General features: G+C 39.9%; 1 protein-coding gene and 1 long non-coding RNA gene across 3 annotated transcripts in view; one reads left to right on the top strand and one right to left on the bottom strand.

Annotated features, from left to right (window-relative positions):
• Nucleotides 1–15,985, bottom strand: part of TAPT1 (transmembrane anterior posterior transformation 1) — a 49,410-nt gene extending 33,425 nt beyond the window's left edge. Inside the window, exons 1-3 of the mRNA XM_065658937.1 lie at nt 15,725–15,985; nt 9,762–9,892; nt 5,491–5,609 (exon numbers count right to left, since the gene is read on the bottom strand). Coding sequence (XP_065515009.1) covers nt 5,491–5,609; nt 9,762–9,892; nt 15,725–15,965 — 491 coding nt within the window. The 5' untranslated portion in view covers nt 15,966–15,985. The remainder of the gene's footprint in view (nt 1–5,490; nt 5,610–9,761; nt 9,893–15,724) is intronic.
• A 116-nt stretch (nt 15,986–16,101) lies between these two features.
• LOC136003356 (uncharacterized) lies at nt 16,102–18,706 on the top strand. 2 transcript variants are annotated; one of them, XR_010608076.1, is made up of 2 exons: nt 16,102–16,428; nt 17,316–18,706. It is a non-coding gene; the product is annotated as an uncharacterized LOC136003356 (long non-coding RNA). The 2 variants fall into 2 exon arrangements; XR_010608075.1 differs by having other exon boundaries at nt 16,102–16,505.
• The last annotated feature ends 3,393 nt before the right edge of the window (nt 18,707–22,099 follow it).

Here is a 22,099-nt window from a genome sequence, read left to right as displayed (position 1 = left end):
AGACTTATATTAATTAGTAATATATTTCAGTTACTGAAATGGTGGTCTAGTTAAAGTTCTGTTTGGGTATCTTCTCTGTTTTCACATTACAGATACCTGTATGGAAACTGAACTGCGGTATTCTGGTTTACATGTAGATAGTTATATGTAATCTTGACCAAACTCTTTCAATGTAGCCTTCATTAATGAACAGCTGTATTATAAATTTCTTATCTTATATGAAACATTAACAAGAAGAACCAGATCAACAAATAAGGGAATATTTTCTTGGTAGCACAGCAAATAAAGGTGTCAGGGAAAATAAAACCCAAGCCAAGTTTGACTGCAGGGCATACACCAAGAATTTTCAAAATGTGCAAAGTGATTTACTGGACATATTTTCCTACAAATATGCTCCACTTTGAAATTAAGTTTGGCTTCCAGAAGAAGCTTTTTAATCAAAATAGTTTAATTTTGATCAATCCGATAATACTTTAAGAGAGATACAGTGTATATATGCAGGGCTTAACTGTTATAAAACTGAGATATACAGACCAAGTGACGATAAAAATACGTCACAAATGAAGAATTCTAAGATACAAAGACCTGAGTTTGCCAAGGTTTCAAATGGTATTTCATTTCTCAGACAATAAAAAGCTTCTACATGCACACACCACAGCACGAGACCATGCTAAGAATGAAACAAAACCAACCTTGCTGTTACGCCCCGATGAAAGCTGTCTCAAAATAAATAAAAAAAATTTGAGGTTTCAAGTAAGTGACAATTAAAACAAGCCTCCATTAAGCTTTTATTTTTTTCCTAACAAGTAAGTAAATGAAGTCAGTAAATATAGCACCTTATCATACGTTCATTATGCAGAGAATCCAGTCTAATACTAAGACACTTGCAATGAACTTGCAGAACTCCCCAAAATTTACCTTTAGCATTAAAAAAAAAAAAAACCTGCTTGATGAACACACAAAAACATAACTATGAACCTGACTGAAACATTGCTTAGAATAAATGTTAAAAAAAAAAAGCTTAAGGCATTACAGCAGGGGCTATAGCTTTTCCAAGACATCATATTTTAAATAGAGCTGAACTGGTCTGCAGGCACTCTATGTAAAAAAAGTTTAAAATCTATTAAAATCACAACTTATCTCCACAGTGATGGCAGTTCCATGTGAAAATACACCTATCATAAACAGCATTGAACGTCAGTGTGTTGGTTTCTCCTTTGAAATACCTTGACTAATTTAGCTATACTACTCATTTGTAATCAGTCTTTTTACTGATTGCACGTGTGAATTTGGCTGACAGCACAGAAGGAAAAAGAAAATCAGGATTTACTCACCAAGGAGGAATCCCTGTGACACCACATTCCATCCTATAAAGGAAGTGAAAGTGCTCTTCCCTTCGGTCTGATTTACAAGAAAGAAAGAAAGAGAAGTTTGTAATGTTGCTACACTATGCACTGTTATGGAAAGGAGAAAGGAGTACTTGATCTGAGAGTTTACTATAGAAAATACTGAATGCACCTGCCTTTTTTTGCTTGGTAGAAAGACAGACGTTTTGGTGGACAAATGCACTACTTTTCCACAAACTTAACCAGACAATAGGAAGTTTATGTATTTAATAACTAAAGCCCTCAGCAGAAAGTGTGCAACAAAGTTTCAGATTTATTTAATAACCTGATAATATGAATGAAGAAATAATGGCCGTAATAGAATGCCAGTATATCTGTTTATTTTGGTTTGTCTGGGTTTTGTTTTTGGGGGTTGGGAGTGGGGTTTGATTGGTTTGTTTTACCCCTGATACGCTTTCTTCCTACGGTTTCTTTCTTGAACTAATGCTGTTCTACTTATTTCCTACTGAAAAGCGTAAATCTATGACTCCACAGGAGGGTGATGGGAATTTTAAGAGGTATATATAATACAACTCAAGTTAATGATGTTATTGCTGGCAGGACCTAAAAGTACAGATCTTATCAATCTTCACATACAAGAAAATTCATAATCTACTTGCGCATTTTCTTCAGAAAACCAGAATTTGGAGGGAAAGAAAAGAAGTCTCACTTTCTGTAACAAGTCCTTACTTGCTTTGTGGAGAAGATGAAAAATAGTTTTAAGTGTAATTAAACCGGAGTCCCATCAGAGTTTCACTAACATACAATTTCAGTCTTCATATGGTGGTGTTTTACAAATAATACAGAAGAGCTTTTCCACATTCCCACAAGAGCTTTTACTGGTGTGCAACATATTTCAAAGAAAAACAGGAAGTCAGTGCTTTAAAAGTGTTGCAAAGAAGCAGAGATATTAATCCACACAGAACATCTGCTTCTGAGGTATTAATAAAAAGATGTGTCTGAATTGCAGACGGAAACCCTACCTTTCAGCCACAGGTAGGGTTAGTTTTAGGAACCTGTCATCAAGCACTGTAATTGTGAAGAGAACTCCACCAAGTCCACTTATCTCTCTACCTTAGATTTGTTGTCAGAGCAAGGTATGTGCTTTTATGATGTCAAAGAACAGTTTAATAAGATGAGAGTAATTTAGAAGATTCAAAAAGAATAATTCAGGAAAATCTCTCCATGACTTGGAATACATCAGAGCTAGGTTAATTTTTTTCCCCCTGTAATTTCAGAAGATGTAATTTAATTTTGTGAAGTGTTGTTAATTATTAAAAGCACCCTGCTATTTACAGAGCATAGCAGTAATGAAGTTGCACCTGCCAAAACCACCACAATGTGATGATTCAGCTTCTGCCAGTTTGACCACAGCGATTTAACCAGCAGCTTAGTTCACTTACTGACAGAATCTTGGATTCTTCTGACTGAAGCTTTCGGGTCTCTCTAAAATAGCTATGTTAACACCAATATAGCTCTGACAAATACACTGAACCAAATTTACTCAAACGGAAAGATCAAGTGATGAGGAATGACAACTTCGCAGTCAAACTGAAGCACTTATACTGTCTAGGCAGCATAAGAAAACAAATTCCTTTAAGATACATTACTCTTAGTTCTCTTTCAGAACTCTGTAAAATGGAATATTAAAGCATGAGCAAGAGGCTATGAAGCACTCCGGCTACATTTAAGTACTGCACACAGTGCCATCAACAGGAACTAGCCCATCAAACATGGAACATGGTTTTATTGTTTTTAAAAAAATAATGGGTAATATAATCTTTTTCTACACTGAAAAGAGCAGCTATTATGAGGAAATAAACAAACTGAAGAGTAAACTGGAAGGGAGATGGAAAACTCACTGCTCAATAGCTTCACTGAGATGCTGAGAAAAAAATGTCAAGATGAAGGGAGGAGCACTTTTATTTACTACACAGAATGGAATATGATGTGGCAGGTTCAAGTAACAACTAGTCATGTTTCTCAACATGTACTTGACATCTGTGAGAAAGAGCAAGCTAAAAGATAAACAGCCACCTGCTTTGTAAGTACCTTTTGTAATTACAGATGTTTTTGCTCTTGAAATCTATTTTGTTAGATAAAAATCAATTTCCTGAGTGAGAAGAAAATCCCAAATCTTTTTTGCCTTAAGAAATCAAATCAGCATAGCTAGAAAAACAACAAAAAAACCCACCCCAAAATCAAAATGCAGACACTGAATATTCAGAAATAAGAATCATTACATCTGAAAAAGTTCCAGTACGTACTAGAAATATGAATTGTGAACCTTTGAGTAAAAGTCATCAATTTTAAAACATTAATGAATTAGACAAAGCCTCAAGTATTGAACAAGTAATGAGACTCTAAGGAAATAAAGTCCATAAACCTTTGAGGAAACTGTGACAAACAAAATTGCTTCAGGAGTTGTTACATAAACAAAGCTTTATTCACGCAAGATAATTCACTTTCATTGCATCTTACCTGATAACACTTTAAAGTTAATATAGCCAAGTCGAATAGATCAAACTGGATTCTATCCTGCATCACACAGTAAAAATACTATCAAGCAAGCAGACTAAGTTTTAATATTGCAGGTGTGTGTACATACAGATACACACATGAGTGTATATGGGATGTTCCATGTCTATTTTTTCAGTATATTGAACAATACCCCAAACCAGCAACTGGTCCTTTAAATTTTCAATCGTAATTCAGAAGAGCAGAAAACTTGTCAAAAAGCAAAGCTGAGTTTATTAACAAAGAAGAAAATTTTTTAAACAAGAAAAAACAGTAAGATAAAAGTGATTTCTTAAAATCCATTATATTTGCCTGAATTTTATTATTTTAGCAATAGTACCTTTATGATATTAACAAATAGGCACATAATTTGACCTGTCATGAAGCTAAAACTGAATAGCCACCAGTTTTTATTCAGCTAGGAAAACTCTCAACATAATGAAAGACTGAGATTCAGCTCCAGGTTAACAGCACAATAAAATATTACACTGCCACCTAGTGCCTATGTTACGCACCACCGAAGTACAAACATTTCCAATTAAACCTAGGCTTTAAAATACTCTTTTGCAACTAGACTCGCATTTGCTTTAATCAGAACATACATTCTGAACTACACATCTAAAAGCACTTCACATATAAAAACTATTAATAACGCAAATATGAGCAACCACCAAAAAATAATCAGCTGCCATAAATCAACTTCAAGTTTGGAGCGATCCAGAATGAAAACACGTAAGTCCTTATTTATTCCAGGAAAAGTTGCAACACTGACACAAATAATCCGTTTATTTTAGGCCACACTTCAGACTTACATAACCAGATTTATCGAGAAGCCCCAACTTTTAGAACAGAAACCAGTTCTATGCAATTTTTGATGCCTACACCAGGCAAAACAAAAATCCTGTGAATTAGCAGCAATTTCTTCATATTGATCTAAACAAAAAAGCAAGGCATTAAGATCTAAAATGTCTTAATATTATTCCAAGTAGTTAGTCCCATCTGATTACTGTCTTAAGATTCTTTGAAAGAAAGAAAATAACACATTTTATTCAGGGGTTCTTTGGGAAAAGTTTACCATGCAGATAAGGAGAACTGTTGTAAAGAACCAAAACAAAACAACAACGAAAAACCCAAACATCCAAACACACCCCGCCCCCCGCCAAAGAAAAAAAAATAATAAAAAAAAAAAAATCCAATCTTCTGTTTCGATATCAAAGAGCCTATCAAAAGACAGGAGCCAAGTCATCAATTCCAATCTAAGAAATCTTGAAACTGTTCAGATACATGTTGGCTAAAAGAACAAAACTACAGGATAAACTTAGACCTCCGTCCTTTACTAACCTGAATATGCTTAAGTTATGCTGCTATCAAACTGCTGTGTCTGGAGAAAATAATGATGACAGTTAGTGACTGCTGGCAAAGCTTACAGATCCCACATACAAACACCTTTGTTTTGGCTAGTTTAGACCAAAACTTCTGTTTTACAGTGGAAGAAGTCATTAAACAGCACTGAAGGCTATAAAATTAAATACAAACATAAATAAACATTATTTAATGGTATCAACACCTTTCTCTTGAATCAACTTACCGTAAGCCATAGCAAGGCAAAGTGATGAACCGGAACATTGCCAGAAAAACTCTCAAAGGAAGCAGGGTGAATACATACAGAAAAGCATCCAGGCACAAAAAGATTCCAAAAAACATCAACTAAATTACAAAAATAAAACAAAAGTACGTTAGTAGTTTATAAAGAATTGTATGATTTTATGAAAATTACATTTACATAAGACTAATTAACCAAACAAGCACAATACTCTCACCTGTTCAATCTGCTGAACTGTAACAAAAATAAAATGCTATGCACTTGGAAGACTATTCAGCAAGAATTCTTCACCACAACATCCAAGCAGCAAAGGCTATTCCAGACTTCCATGGCTCACTGAACTCAGTCTTTACTGGATAGATGAATTACATGTGGATATAACTGCAGTTCCATTTTCCAATGGTGACCTTCCTCTAAGGTTAAAAAAGTTAACGTTTTTAACCTTGGGGGTTGTGGTATGTGTCGCGTAGAGCTGTGTGTACATGTGCACAACCATTTTCTGTCTACCCCCTTTTTGATATACTTTTTCTTATCTTGTTAATTTCCTATGGCAGAGCTAATTACCAGATCTGGCAATTCTCCTTCAGAGAATATCCACCTTTTTCATACAAAGAGTATAAAATACGAAGAGGTAAACTTCCAGCTGCCCTCAGTTTAAATGCTTTATGCTTAATTTACAGGAACAATTAAAGCCATTTTATTATTGCCCTGAGCCAAGCAATTCTGTCATAAGTAAACTAGACCTAAACTCTGCCATTAGAAATCTCTTAATTAGAAAGCTCTTGTATACCACTCTCCCTATATGCGTTTCTTTCCTCATCTGCTTTCTGAATTTATCTAAGGTTTACACGAATGAGACTCTAGACATAGGCTTCTACACTTCTGTCAGACCAGTAGCTAGCGTTTTTTCCTGCAAGGAAAATCATCGGCTACACAATTAAGACTAGCAACTTCTAAGCAGGCATGTACGTCCACAACAGACATGAATTTAAAGTTTTTATGTATTGCTGATGGGAAAGACAGACACCAGTTCGGGGGGTAGGGAAGGGGGAAGTAAGGACAAATAAATTACTTTTAACTCCCACAACCTGTTTGCCTTTCAAAATACCTTCTTTGTCAGCTTGAGCAACAGCCAGTTCAATGTTCAATGAGCTAGTATCACCAATATGTACCTTTCTCTCACTCATGTATCCTTATAACTTTGAAAGCAACCCTACAGAATATGCACCAGTACATCTACCTGCAAGCGACTGATGACTGACTCAGGTCTAAGAGCACAGCTATCATTTTTGAACTGTTGCCTTCCTTAAAATATTATTTCTACTAATTCTGCAGTCTGTACTTCAGTATCACCACAACATTAAGGTCTTCTCCCTGATATCAACTCATTCACCTCTAGCACTGTTCTCTAAGATTTCAGCAGAGGGTTATCAATAAAAATTATCAGGAGCAGTGGTTACAAATAATTGATGAATTTATCCACTGCATTTTAATATGCCATTAAGTTACCCATTTCTTTGCTAACTTTTAAACCAAGTGCTGAAAATCCAACCACTGAGGATGACTGCAGCTGAACACGTATCTTCCTTTTTTTAAGTCCTTAACCCAAGCAAAATAGAAAGATAGCCTGTCATTTTGCCTTTGTACTCTTTGAGGGCATCTTTGTAATCTAGAAAACAACTCTGCATTTTCTTTTTGATTTAAACAGAATATTTATCTCTGCCTGGGGCAATTACAGGTTTTTACATTCTATAATCTTGCATTAATATCTGCAATTGTTTAATGTCTTCATTTTCCTAATTTTTCACTAGACTGAACTTACATGCACCTGATGAAATACAATCAGCACTGAACCTTCCCCTCATTTTGGTAAACTATATTTTTGCTGCTATATTGCTGATACTGAGGAGCTAACAGAAAAGCTTAATGAGCTTTTCCATCATCATAACTATTTTTTAGCACAAAAGCTCAAAGTTTAATTTTGAGATGAATTGACAAGTTTTCCCCTAAGATGGCAGAATAGGGACCACCTTTTATTTACTACAAATAGCCTCTTACATTGAAGAACTCTCACTGAAACTGCACAAAAAACTTGAGCAGAAGTAACATTTATATTACAAATTACCTAGTTTGTCTAAATAAAGAAAGGATTCAGAACAATAACAAACTATTACCCTTTAAACACTACACCCCACTCTATGTGCATGTAACAAGTGCATGCTAAAGAATATCTCCCAAGATTAGGCTCTGATAAACTTACTCCAGTTTATTCTCACCCTACCTGATTATGATTTTCATTCCTACTCTGTAATTATACTATTGGGTAGTATACAGTACTAACAAAGAGAATTCTTCTCTTCCTTTCCTGGTGCCCCACGCTTTGTTTCATATAAGCAGACTTTTGCATCACAGAGGCAAGTGATTCCTACAAGATACGATGAGTTGTACACTATTTAGTTTGCTAAATAGTGTAGATTTGCTTTCTAGATGTTAATCATTGTACTTTTTCAACAAGTATGATTCGATTTGACATAGCCAGTACATATACGAACCTGGACTAAGCCCATGCAAAAAAATTATTAATTTATTTCAGAATCTCTAAAGAGACAAACATCACTTTTTAAATCCATATGCTTACTACTCGGTTTCATATTCTTTCATATTGAAAGTACAGACTGAAATATGACTGACCATGCAAAAACCATCAATTTCACCACTTACAGCATCAAGCTTATTTTTAAAAGACTGTTGGCCTTGCCTTGCTCTTACACACTGAAATTTTTATTGGAAATCTATGCCGATGATCATTCAGAATAACTCCTGTGACTTGGAGAGAGCATGTAACAGTACACATAATTTCAATGGAGATGACGTAAAAGTGCTATAAAGTTCAACTGAGACTCTACCATAACTGGAATATTCTACCGTAAAGAGTAAAGTTCACAGTGAGACTGTGAAGACAACATCCATGGAGATGCCCAACTGGATCTAAGCCTGAGCAAGCTGTTGTAGGTGATGCAGTTTTAAGCAAGGGCTTGGACTACATCATTTCCAGAGGTCCACCCCAATCGCATTCATTCTGTGATTTCCTGCAGTAACTGACTGGGAATTTAATTTTCTGAAAAAAGGTCTCATCACAGACTAAGGATGAATTTAATGATACTGAAGGGGAAGCCTGAAGGCTGCTGACAAAACGAATCCTACTGTCCTTCCATCCCCCACTGTTCCTTCATCTTTCTACCCCTACCCCAAGCTACACAGCTCCCCTTCTGCCCTTGCGTAGACTCTGGATTCTCAAGAATACTAGCCAAGCAATTCAGCTCACTATTCCAGTGAAGAATGAACAGAGCAAGAAAAGTGAAGCATTCACTGCCAAATTATGAGCTAATTTAACCCTTAAAACAGTCCAACAAGCACCATAGCTCATGCAAAACAGGCAGCATGCATAAGGCAGGAGACTGAAGTGAGAGAAAGAATGACACAGACTCTCCCTTCAGTGTAAGCTAGAGATAAATTGATTTAGCCCTACTATGTAACTTCATCCCTAAAAGTTTTGAGAATTTTAGCTATATTACTTTTAATGTTATCGTTACGCTGCAGCCTAGCCAAACCTTATTACAGTGCTGCCTTAACCATCATCCTTAAGCTTATTCCTCTGCCTCCCAAATCAAAAAGGTTAAGACAGAATAAAATTCTCTTCCACATTTCAGCAGTGGCAATAGCTCACTGCACAGCCAGCATTATATCTAAGCTGATATAAAGGAAGTGGCAGGAATGCTTCAGGAAGGGCTGTAGCACTGGGACAGAGAGGGAAGATGTAATTAGTTGCAAGAAGCAAAATAGAAAGCTATGAAAATGAAGTCAAAAACCTTAGATAGAAACTGACCCATCACCATATTTTAAAGGACTGAAATCTTCCCACCCTCAAATAAATCTTTAAAACTTTTTTTTTTTTTTTGCTGTAAAAAGTTTTATTTTGCTTGAATATTCCTTTAAGGATCAGTGACATCTTTGTATTTGAATTAATTTGTCATCATCTGGACTTGAAAGTTAGCCATGTCTGTCTTTACTAATAACAGCAGTAAGCAGCAAACAGGCAAAAAAACCTGAAACAAATGCTTAAGCTACTAACACTGAAAACTAATCATTACAGATGTTTTTTAGTAGGAAGTATGTGAAAAATAAGTATTTCTTCAAATAATGTAATGCAACAGATTTCACCTCTAAACTAAAACAAATCTTACAGCATACTTCACCTTTTCCAGTTCTTTTGGTATCCGCATGCACGTGTATACTCTCTCTCTCCGTTCTGTGTATTTTGCTTCATTGTGTTCAAGGAAGTAGCCTCTTGTTAGCTCAGCACTGATGAACCTCAGCAATGAAAGATCTATATTCAGGAACACATAAGCAGAAGACACTTAAGGCATGACCTCCGAAGTGTGAGAAGACCGCTATGTTTTTTTTCACCTGCTACATATTTCATTTGTATTGTATCTCATCCCGAAAGTTTCTGCTGATCATAACCAGAACATCAAATAACTTGGTACAGAAGGAGCTATAAGAGAAGCAATTCCTACGCTCTACCATATCCCTGTTGCCCCAGGGGAACAACCAAAACAAGCCGATCATTTTCCCACTTCTCTTCCCAGCCAATTGTTTTCATCCTACTTCTCCAAAACATTACGCAAAGCAGTTACATTGGATGCAGTATGTTGAGCAGACCTAATCCTTAATGTACTGACGGGCCTCCTAAAATTACTAAGCTCTATTTTAGACTTCTTAAAAGCTATTTCTTCTCCCAGCAATGCTAGCAACTTGCTCTTTATTTTAAAGAACTTTCTGGAAGATCAAAACGTTCACGGATACACGATCCCAAGTGATTCAGTGAACAAACAGTACAAGCATGCTGATCATTTCATGATTAGACCAAAGCCTTTCAAGACCAAAAAGCCATCAAGCACATACAGGTCTCCTACATTTTAATGGCTATAGGTAAATAAGTCAAAGGTTGACTGACCTATGTTTAGTCAATTCATATGGCTTCTAAAAAAGACTTCATGCAGAGTAGTCTTGCAAAATGAAATAAAATACAAAAATTGCAATTATGAAAATTCAGGCTGTCAGGACAAGGATGTTGAGTTTAAGCTTTGACACTCACTGACAAGGTCTGACATTACCATCTTCTGGTAACACTTCAGAAGTGACAGAATACTACAATAAAATCCAACATTTCTGGTTAGCGTTGGCATTTAAAAATAGGAACTCTCAGTGTTCACACGACATGCAAAAGATTGACATCACCTGTCTAGACAGACAGATGAAAAGCTACAGATCATTTACCATGACACAAGAACACACAAATAGTAAATTCAGACTTTAACAAAAAATTTGGTGACTACTGGGCAGGGGGGGTGGACCCTGCATGGTACAATGCTTCCCATTTTTGTGGGGGAGGAAAAGGCTGCGTAACACACCTTTAGTAAAACAGACTAGCTAACAGCTGTTAAGAGAGGAATGCAAGTATACATGCTACATGTAAAGACTTCACCCGAAACTGTCTGATAATGGGTCCTCAATATTCATCACATTGAATATGATGAAGAACATTAGCTGGAAGAACAGCCATAAAATTACAAATAGTTTTAAAGCAAAGAAGGAACCAGCTCAAACAGAAATATAAAAGAAGAAGCAGCAGGGTGTGCGTATAAGCTACACTGCTTTGGGTGGGGGGGCACATGTACTGCATGTGATTAGGATTTGGGGGGACGACAAATAAGCATTTTGAACACTGTGATGGTGTATTAACATCCTGTGTATGTCTAATATTGTAATTTATCATGTTGCTGATACTGATCACAGCTATATAATTCACTAACTGCTGGATCATTATGTATTAATAAATCATTTATATCAGTATTTGCTTTAAACTGAATGGTTTTTCCCTGTATGAGCTTGTTTTGACAGTGATTTTAATTTATATATATATACATACATACATATGTATTGCGGATCCACTTCCAGTAAGCAGGCCAAAACCACTGTAACCATTAAAGGTATTTATCTTAAATGAGACCAAAGTAGTTTAATGAGTAGTAAAAAACTAATATTTATAGGTAAAGTTTCAATCAAAGTTCATTCCAGTGAAACAAGGCAGAAGTTCATTCTACTAAATCATTTACCCAGGGAATTACAGAGCAGTCAGTCTCACCTCTGTGCCTGGCAAAATCTTGGAGCACATTCTCCTGGAAGGCATGCTAAGGCACATGAAAAACAACAAGGTGATTGGTGACAGCCAGCATGGCTTCACTAAGGGGAAATCCTGCCTGACCAATTTGGTGGCCTTCTACAATGGGGCTACAGAACTCATGGACAGGGGTAGAGCAGCTGACGCCATCTACCTGGACTTGTGCAAAGCGTTCGACACTGTCACACACAACATCTTTGTCTCTAAATTGGAGAGACATCAATTTGATAGGTGGATCACTCGGTGAATAAAGAACTGCCTGGATGGCCGCACACAAAGAGTTGTGGTCAATGGCTCAATGTCCGGCTGGAAGCCAGTAACAAGCGGTGTCCTTCAGGGATCAGTCTTGTTCAAGATCTTTGTCAGTGACACAGACAGTGGGATTTGGAGCAGCCCTGTGGAGAACGACTTGGGGGTGCTGGTTGATGAGAAACTTAACATAAGACAGCAGTGTGCACTCACAGCCCAGAAAGCCAACTGTATCCTGGGCTGCATCAAAAGGAGCGTGACCAGCAGGTCGAAAGAGGTGATCCTGCCCCTCTACTCTGCTCTTGTGAGACCTCACCTGGAGTATTGTGTGCAGTTCTGGTGTCCTCAACATAAAAAGGACATGGAACTGCCGGAACAAGTCCAGAGGAGGGCCATGAGGATGATCATGGGACTGGAGCACCTCCCGTATGAAGACAGGCTGAGGAAGTTGGGGCTGTTCAGCCTGGAGAAGAGAAGGCTGCGTGAAGACCTCATAGCAGCCTTCCAGTATCTGAAAGGGCCTATAGGGATGCTGGGGAGGGACTCTTCATCAGGGACTGAAGTGACAGGAAAAGGGGTAACGGGTTAAAACTTAAACAGGGGAAGTTCTGACTGGATACAAGGAGGAAGTTCTTTACTGTAAGGGTGGTGAGGCACTGGAATGGGTTGCCCAGGGAAGTTGTGAATGCTCCATCCCTGGTGGTGTTCAAGGCCAGGCTGGACAGAGCCTTGGGTGAGATGGTTTAGTGTGAGGTGTCCCTGCCATGGCAGGGGAGTTGGAACTAGATGATCTTAAGATCCTTCCCAACCCTAACTAGTCTATGATTCTATGATTATTCCGATGTCTTGTAAACTTGTTTTCTAGAGTCTTCCTTTTTAGTACTAACACTTGTAACTTTTTTGGTTTTTTGTGTCGTCCCCCCCCTTTAATAGCAACAGATAACCTTAGATATAAACACACCAGTTAGCTACTCTGTCAACTGCCCAGGTGTATTTCTTCCACCTCAGATAACCAACTTTCTCTAACTTAAAAATAATGCATCTCAAAAAACAAGTTTCCAGCAAAGTAAATATGGCGTATATACCATGGAGTAACTTAGTGGACCTTTACGGGTCTCTTCCAACTTGAGATATTCTAAAAAAATGGTATTTCCCGCTCCTTACCCCATACAAATTGGTTCATGGGTCTATTGAAAAGCAAATGATTTCAGGTTTCCTCCACCTGGTTAGACTTTCTGCCCTTGAAATTAAGAAATGACAACTCCTCATGGCTAGGGTTGATCAGTACACAAGCTCCAGACTGTGACTGCAAAACAACCTCTGCAGTGAGAGGGGGTGCACTGAAGCCCACAGTCGCTCAGCCACCTTCTTTCTGTGCACTTACTGCCACTCTACATCAGCCCTATCTCTGCGTCAGCTGTGAAACAAATGAGTAGCTAACCCTACAGGACAAATGCAGCAAGAAGAACGGCATGAAGCACCAAGGCAGGACAGAGTAATAAATCATCTGAAAAAGTTTAATTCTGCTATCAAAGCATCATTTTCTTCTAAAAGTAAGCAAACACTTTAATTCCTACTTCAAATTTCTTCTCCACTTCAACTTTCCTGTCTTTCGCAGTTTTAGACTGTGTTTAAACCCTATGCTTAAACTGTTCAGACAGCATACTCTAAATGCTCATTCTCATTTATCTCCCCACCTCAGGACAGAAAAGCACAAGCATATTCAAAACATAAAAGGCCACTAGTTCCTTCAAAGTAAGAAGATAATGATTTACCTAAGTTATACTTCAATGCATAGCTACACAAAGGATAACCATTAACCAGAAATGGAAAGGAAAATTTGTGCAAACGTGAAACGTACCGTACCTAGATAAGCTTCTACTGCTGTGCAATCATAACTTCAATCCCAAATGCAACTATTCCAGAAATTCACTTCACTCCCCTTAATCCTAAAACCACACTTCTGTCATAAAGACTCAACTAAATCAATCAAGACTAAAACAGCACAATATGGTGGGGTTTTTTTATTTCCTTCTCCTCTAAACAACTATTCTGTATAGTGAAAAATCCCTACTTCTATTGTGTAACACACTACTACCATTAGATGAGTTAGAAGTTTCAGCTGCTCTGTCAAGAAACCTGTTCTTCTAACATTCTCCTGTCCTGAAGAGCACCAATGTTTTTAACTATTTCAAAGTTTACGATCCATTTCTGGAACACAGGAATTCCTGTGCATGCACACACGTAACAATTTCCACTTTTTATTAAGCAATTTTTCATCTTTCAGGAACATTAGTACACATCTTGACCCCTTTTTTTCCCCACTAAAAAGCAACTCATAACAATCAAGCCAATTCTTTACAACTATGGAAATTACATCAGTTTCATCAACACCCCAGAACTGCAGTAAATGATACTGCATTTCCTATGAAATAATACATGTCAGAAACGGACACAGCACCTGTCAAACTTAGAAGGAAAGCCTTCAGTTGGTGGCAGATTATTCAAATTAAATCCTAATTCCTATTTTTTCTTTTCTGTATTTGGTAAGACCTGTGGGATCACCTTCAAACCAACACTGCGGCAGACAGCCTGGACATCTGAACACCACTTTCAGCACCTCCCAGGTTTTCAGCAAGCAGCGCTACTAAGAAAATGGTGCTAATAAAGTTATTTATGATCTTACTAACACCGAATCAACCCTGCCACACAGCGTGATCATTATTACAAGAAAAAGGCAGGGCTGCTTTCAAAAATTACTCTGTAGAGACCTAAAAAAAGCCCAGTTCAAGTGTAAATGTAAACACAGCTGCAGATGGATAGCAAAGACCATGCCATTTCCCCTACTTTTCCCTATAAAGTGCTCAGTTAGTAGATTACATTTACTTTGAAAGGCTTCTAATAATCTGCACACAACTTTCAACACTACTGTTCTATACAGTAGTAGGGGCAAAGACTCAAAGCTCGTGTATGCAACAAGAACCCTTAACACGACGAAGCATTTCTCGTACTTAAGAAAGTTCATCGAGCCCGCAGCTCTCCCGGCTGTGGGGCCCAGGAAATCCAGCCCCATGTCTAAGCCCCCTGCTCCTGTCAGGAACCGGTGTGCGACGCGCTCGCTGCTGTCACTCCTCGGCAGGTACCAACCAAACAGCCCGAGCCTCCGCTTCAGTGTAGGACAGTGGGACAGGGAATGCCCATGTTGTTCAACACCTCCCAACACGCTGCGTGACACCGCGCAGAGACCCGCTCCCCGCGCTCCCCCTCCTCAACGTGCTCGTGCGGAAAGCGGGGACACCACGAATCACGCTAAGGGGCACCAGCACAAGCGAGTTCGCTGCCGAAAACTTAAGGCAGGGAGAGCGGAGGCAGCACAGCCGGAGCGGCGCTCCCCGCCCGCTCGCCCGCGCTCCCGGAGCGGCCGAACGCCGCCGCTCCCGGGCCCGCCAGGTCCCAGCGCACTTTTCTAAGTCGCTCGCCGAAGTTCGCCGCATAGGGCGCCCTCAGCCCTACCTCGGGCACCCACCCCGGCCCTGGCCCCTCCGGCGGCCCGGCCCGGCCCGGCCGGCGCCGCGAGGAGCCAGCGCTGGCGACGCGCCCCGGAGGCACCGCCCGCCCCGGACACCCGGGTCTCCGGATGGGGACAGCCCTGCCCGGGGGCCCTCACTGCCCTCCACCCGGCCGGGCCTGCGGGAGGAGGCCTCTCTCCCCGCCACCGCCCCTCACCCGAGAGGCTCCGCTTCTTCTTCCTGCCCCGGTCGCTCTCGTAGAAGCCCAGCGTCTCCGCTCGCTGCTGCGGAGACGGCTGCCCCGGGCCGGCGGCGGGCGGCCACGGCTCGCTGTTCCCCCAGAGAGTTTTCGGCTCACCCCGGCAGCTCTCCTGCTGCTCCGGGCCGCCCCCGCGCCGCCCGTCCCCGCCGCTGCCCGGCGCGGCGGCGGCGGCGGCGGCGTCGGGAACGCCGGCCATGTTCGCCGCCAGCAGCAGCGCCGCCCGCCCCGCGCCCGCCGCCCCCGAGCCGCGCGCCGCGCCGCGCCCCTGGCGGTGACTCATAACCGTGCGACAGCGGCGCGCCACGGCCGCCGCGCGACTGCCCGGCGCGCGGGGCGGGGGCGGAGGCGGGAGGCGCCATTTCGGTGTGGCGCCGCCGTAGTTAACCCCGGGAGCGCCAGCGCTCGGCAATGGCGCCGCAGCGCCTTGCTCTGCCCGGCCTCAAAGCGTATTCCCGTGCTATAGAGGCTGCTAGGCACGAAGAAAGGTGTCTGTGCTAGGGGAGAGATCCAGCCGGGCCCTGCTGTTGTAAGAAATGTGCGTCATGCTCACAGTTTCACCCACTGCAACGGGCTGGGAAACGGTGGTTCGAAACAGTTGCAAATAACGTGTTTAATCTGCGCTGCGCAAATAAAGACCTTGCTCGAAAATGGAAAACGAGGTGAATTCTTAACTTTAAAGCCAAGAGGATTTCAAAGAACGAGACTGGCCACTTGAGGTTACAGCCCGTGCTCCCAGGTGTGTGTAGCTTTTGGGCAAGAGGCCCCTAGAAGAAGTCGCAGCGCCAAGCTCACCTGCATGCAGGCCGGTGCTGCAGTAGCCATCTGGCTCATACGGAGCTCACCGTGCTCCGCTGGGCACAGGAGGGCAGGTGACAGAGCTAAGGAGCCCACAGAGGTCAACAGGCCCCACCAGCCCAAGAACCGGTATCATGAGAAGCTGAGGCTGGAAATGCTGTTAGTTACTGGCAGCGTGCTATTGCCAGTGGTAAAGGATTATCAGAGCCCATACTAGTGAAAAATAATTGTTCCTGTCGCAAAGTGCTTATAATTTGTGCAAGAGTAAACATGAACGTAAAAAGCAGGAAGCTCAAGATAACAGTAAAGCACTTGTTTGCAGGGGGAGTTCGCATGGGCATGAGGATAAAATACATGGCCTGAATATGAAGTGCGCACATTCAGTTCTCATGTTCTTATTGTACAAAGGCCAGATTAAGTCAGCTTAATATTTAGCCACTTGTCCTGGGAACACAAAGAGTGCTTTATTCTTTCTTCGGAATGCCATAGTAGTTTTCCTCTATAAGTTTCTCATACAGTTCTCTCAAAGAGCATTTCAGGCTTTGGATAGACTGGAGGTGCCCATTTCTGTTGCCGTTAGTGGTTCTAAATGCCTAAAATCTGGTAGGATTCATCCAGGTCTTGACATCCAGGCAGTGGAGCACTTTTTACAGGCACTCATAATGTGTATTGAGTACCATATCAGGAGCTAACAGTGATAGCTACTACACATCATTAACTTGGGTTTTCTTCTCCCATGTTTTTTCTGCAGATGTAAAAAGCTGTTGGAAAAACAGGATGCAGAGCTAAGAGCTCCAAAAAGAGCTGAAAAATTCCCCCAGCTGGAGTCCTGTAGCAGTCCATGCAAAGTTACATGACATCTTCAGAAATACTCTGCTTCTCTCCTTCCGACTGTGTATAAAAGCTATATCCATCGGTAAGATGCAGTGCATGATATTGAAGGACAACAGACTGTCACAACCTTGTTATCAGTCTTACCCAAAAGAAGTTGTTCGTAGCATCAAACATCATCTAACAACCAGCAATGTTATTTCTTCTTCAGGCTCACTGAAATGCTATATAACGAACTGCTGGCAGCAGTTGTGATAGCACGGACATTTTCTATTCACAGGTTGACCCAAGATAACCTTGCTTAGTTTACAAGATCTTCCAGTTCTCCGCTTGAAGTAGTTCAGCTGAAGGCACGATAATAGTTTGACTGCAATATGATTCAGCTAAGAATTCGCTCGTATTTTTGATGCTTCAAAAGCACACTTACCAGCTACCCTCAAGTTTTTACCCATAGTCTTTCTGTATGTTTTTTTCTGTACTTTACATTGAATTTGTAACCTGCCATCTGTCAGAATTTTAGTGCATTTCTTTCTATATGCAATCATGTGTATTTCAACTATAACATGGTATTTTGGCTTTGTGGCCACTTCCAGAAAGTCAACCCAACTGCAGCAAAATCCAGTTTTTAGATATTTGAGTCCTTGATCTAGCCAAGTCAGAGCGGAAAAGTTGTTTCGTGAAAAAAAAGTTAGTGGTGTTGATATAGGAAGTAGTGGCTCATTACGATATCTGCTGTTGGGAGTTATCTGGGACCATCTGCTGTTGAGAAGCTGCATTTTGCTCTTCATAGCTTATCTCCTGTGAGACATGCTACGGAATGACTCTGCAGCATGTTGGAATCCACTTTGCAGTTTCATACCCATTCACCAATCTTCTTCCTGAAGTGGTTTCCTTAGAGCAAGACACAGCCCTGTGTTACCACAGCTGGATTTCTGTTTTTTTTCTCCAAGAGATCATTAGCAGGTGGGGGGAGGGGGAAAGAGGAGGGTTTGTTGAAAATAATGACTGTCTCCAAGGAGAAAAAGCAGTTTCATTCATACAACAACAAAAATCATTAGGATAGTCATGCAGTGAAGACAGACAAGGAAGTAAGAGTTACTTGAATTTTATTAGGAATGTCAGCAGTGCTGATCTTTGGGGCTTTATGCAAGCTACTTAATTTTCTGTCTTAAATCTTCCATATGCTAGAGTAATGTTTATATACCTAAAGTGTGTCTTATACATAATCATCACAGAGGGATTTTTGCTAATTTGATATCAGGAAAGTTGATTCTAGCACTGTCAAGTATTAAAACTTTTATAGTGTGTTCAGTTGTGCTTTAGTCTCTGAGTACTTATTGCTGCAACTACTCTGTCTCCTAGTGAGGATGGTCTTTTTCTAAAGAGCACTTATACATGGTCTGAAACTCCTTTTTTGGTAACGAATTTTTTTTTTTCTTTTGCCCCAAAAGACCAAACAAAAGGTTATTAAGAAGAAGATTCAGATCATGGTTAACATTTTTTTTTTTTTTTTAATGCATTTTGCTGGCTGAACTTTGTTGTCTTTTCGGACCTTGCCATATATGTAATTTAACCCCACCAACTCAGATATCCGCTCTTAACATAGTGGTCACCGTGAAGTGTGCTAAGAAGAGGTCAACTAAGGTCTTCTTTTTAGAGAGCAATATAAACATGGAAAAAATATCTGTCAATAAAATTATGGATTCATACAATCATAGAATGGGTTGGAAAGGACCTCCAGATCATCTAGTTCCAAACCCCCTGCCGTGGGTAGGGACACCTTCCACTAGTCCAGGTTGTTTAAGGCCCTCCCCAGCCTGGCCTTGGACACTGCCAGGGATGGAGCATTCACTGGCTATAACTCATATGAGAAGTTATGGACATACATTAGTAAATACGAAAGAAGTCTGGAGAGAACTGTAGAAACTCAGTGCACTGTACCAAGCAGAGGTAAATGAAACTGGAGAATACATTAACTAGCAATAAAGAAGAGGCGGGTTCTATAATGATGATAATAACAATGCAACACTCATAGCTGTATGAAACAGTTATGAGCAACTGCAATACTCATAACTCTGTGAAAACATCTGATACCTATCTTCCATTGTAAGCTTTTTGTCAGCAAAACTCCAGTATAATTGAAAAAAGACTAGAAACTAAAAATTTATTGCTCAATGGTTTAATTTCTTGAGTCTTCTGAAAGAATTATATTGAGTTGTAGTCTTCAATGTGATTTTCAATCCTTGTTCATTTTTAACAATGCCATCACTGAGTACACCTTCTTTGAGGAGGAAAGTCAACAAAGCACATGATGAACCCAAAGTGCAATAGTGCTGATTTTTTCCCCGCAATAAAATATTTTCAGGCACTTTTGTAATATAAACATATTATTTTGTGTTGGGTTTGTGGCTTTTAGTTCATCGATCCACTTAGTATGTGGGTGCATATTCATTCTTCTACTAAAGGCAATGCATCTCTTAGCAACAACTGATATTAACAAACTTAGTTCTAAATCTTCCAGAATCGCAGCTGTCATATATTTGCAAGGTACCAAAGTATTGGTTGGAAGTATAATCTAATCTTGGCTCAGTCAGTTCTGTTTGGTAGCTGAAGTTAAAAATATCTGTTTACGCCCACAGGAGAAAAACCATGTAAAGATTTTTTCCTCCATTTTATGTTCAGCATCTAACCAGCACATGAATTTTTTGCAGGGGATAATCTTAATGTATAAAAAATAACCAATATAAGAAATTGTATGGACCTTAGCCCCCTACATGTTTCATTTAGTAATTATTTTTTTTCCTTACCTCAATATAAAATTTGCAATGCTAGAGTTTACAGATTTTTTCTGGAGTTGTAGGCTCACTAAAGATTAGGTTGACTCCTAGGTAAGCTAAGGGCATTACTCAACATCAGCATGTCCTTGAATAACGCAGTTACAAATATTGTTGTGCAATACTACAGTACAGGAAAGTCGGGTTTGACTTCTCCCTGGTACATTTCCATTATTTGTTTGCTTTGGATACTGTATTATATAGGAGGGGAGCTGCTGCACAGTTAAAATCAATATGATTTTCCTCCACACCTGCCATTTTTGAAATTTTGTGGAGAAACAATTCTTTTGAGGTACTTTTGTGTGCTGTCTTATCCTGGAACCATAGTTCAAGGAGGAGTGAAGGGCAGAGGTACAGGCAGTTAGTTCAGTATTACAGGTTTTAAAAAACATGCTCACGTTACCTTAATTTTTGTAATATTCTTTGTTTTCTGTTAAGACTTCTAGAAGTTCCCTAGTGTATTGTTTTATAGCTCTTTCCCTATCGGGTATCTTGAACATTTTTTATCAAGGCAGTACTTTTTCTGTGAGCATTGGTGACAGTTTTTTCTTGCCCATGGTCTGATCTCCATTTTTCAGTGTCAACATTTCTCAAGGGTTTATATCTTGAGCAAAATACCACAACTAATAATTAAACTGCTGCCTGTACTAGAGTGCAGATACCTGAACCTCTGACACCTATTATGTAAGAAAAGCAGCAAATGGTCTTTTCAACATCAGCATAACTCAGTGATATATGGGGCATTTCCCACAGGGTTCGAACCTTTCTCATTTGCAAGTAAGGTAGCAGGAAGGTTCCTAAATTTTTTTTCTTCTGAGTTACTTTATCACAATCTTGGAAGTGCTATAAGAAAGCCTTTGTAATCTCTTCTTTCCCCATTTTTTCTTATTACGCATCAGTAGCCATACTACATAACATTTAAAGACGGCTCTATACATGACAAGATGGTTTTAAGTGTTACAAAGGTGCAGCTGCCTTTGACTCCATCCTTAGCTGATTCCTCGGAAGAGCCAAGCCAGACATGAGGTGTGAGGGAAATAGGTGGGAGGAAATCAGTACAGAAAATGCAGACAGAAAAATGGTTATGAAAGCTCCAAAAGCCATGAACTGGGAAGAGAAAAGCACTTGGGTAATAGCATCTCAGCACTTAAACATGAGTTTCCTGTACCTAAGAATGAAATTCCCAGAATCAGACAGAATGTGTAAGTTTCAGTCTACCATTTCTTCATATTTTTCAGGTTCAGGGAGCAGCAGTGATATCGCAGATTTTGAGTGGCCTGGGGTTTGTGCCTGAATATACAATGTGAGTTTTCAGTCATGCTAAACCCAGGTGGAGATGGGAATCTCTGAGAATCATTAGCAATCAGAGTTGTGGTAATCCATCCTATTGATTTTAATCAGTTGAAAATCTCAGCTCAGCAAGAGCATTTCTATTATGATAAACTATGCAGATATATACATGCATACAAGCTTTGTGCCTAAAATTAGATTGTGAGATCTCTAGATAGGATCTTAAGTCTCTCACTTCTGGAAAGCATCTCTACTCAGAAGATAATTCAAATGTGTTAGATTTAAACATATGGGTAAGTGCTTTTCTGGTTTTAGGCAGTAAGAACGTGTTCTTAAAAAATGTTGAACCTCCTGTAGGGCCAGCTGAATCAGTTGAGAGGTTTTGGGACCCCTAGTTTAGATTTCTGTTTCTGGAAATCATGGCTCATTTTGTAATTACAATTGTGTGTAAAAAACATGAACCATAGCGTATGTAGAAAAGGAAATGTATTGCTTATAAATGTATAACTAATGGCTTTGAGACCAAACCTTCAGTCATTGTATGTCAAAAGAAATTCATGATCCTTAGTGGGCTCGTGCA

Source organism: Lathamus discolor, chromosome 1 (assembly GCF_037157495.1).
Source record: "Lathamus discolor isolate bLatDis1 chromosome 1, bLatDis1.hap1, whole genome shotgun sequence".
NCBI lineage: Eukaryota > Metazoa > Chordata > Aves > Psittaciformes > Psittacidae > Lathamus > Lathamus discolor.
The sequence above is the reverse complement of the archived record's forward strand: the minus strand, read 5'-3'. Positions and strand labels throughout refer to the sequence as shown.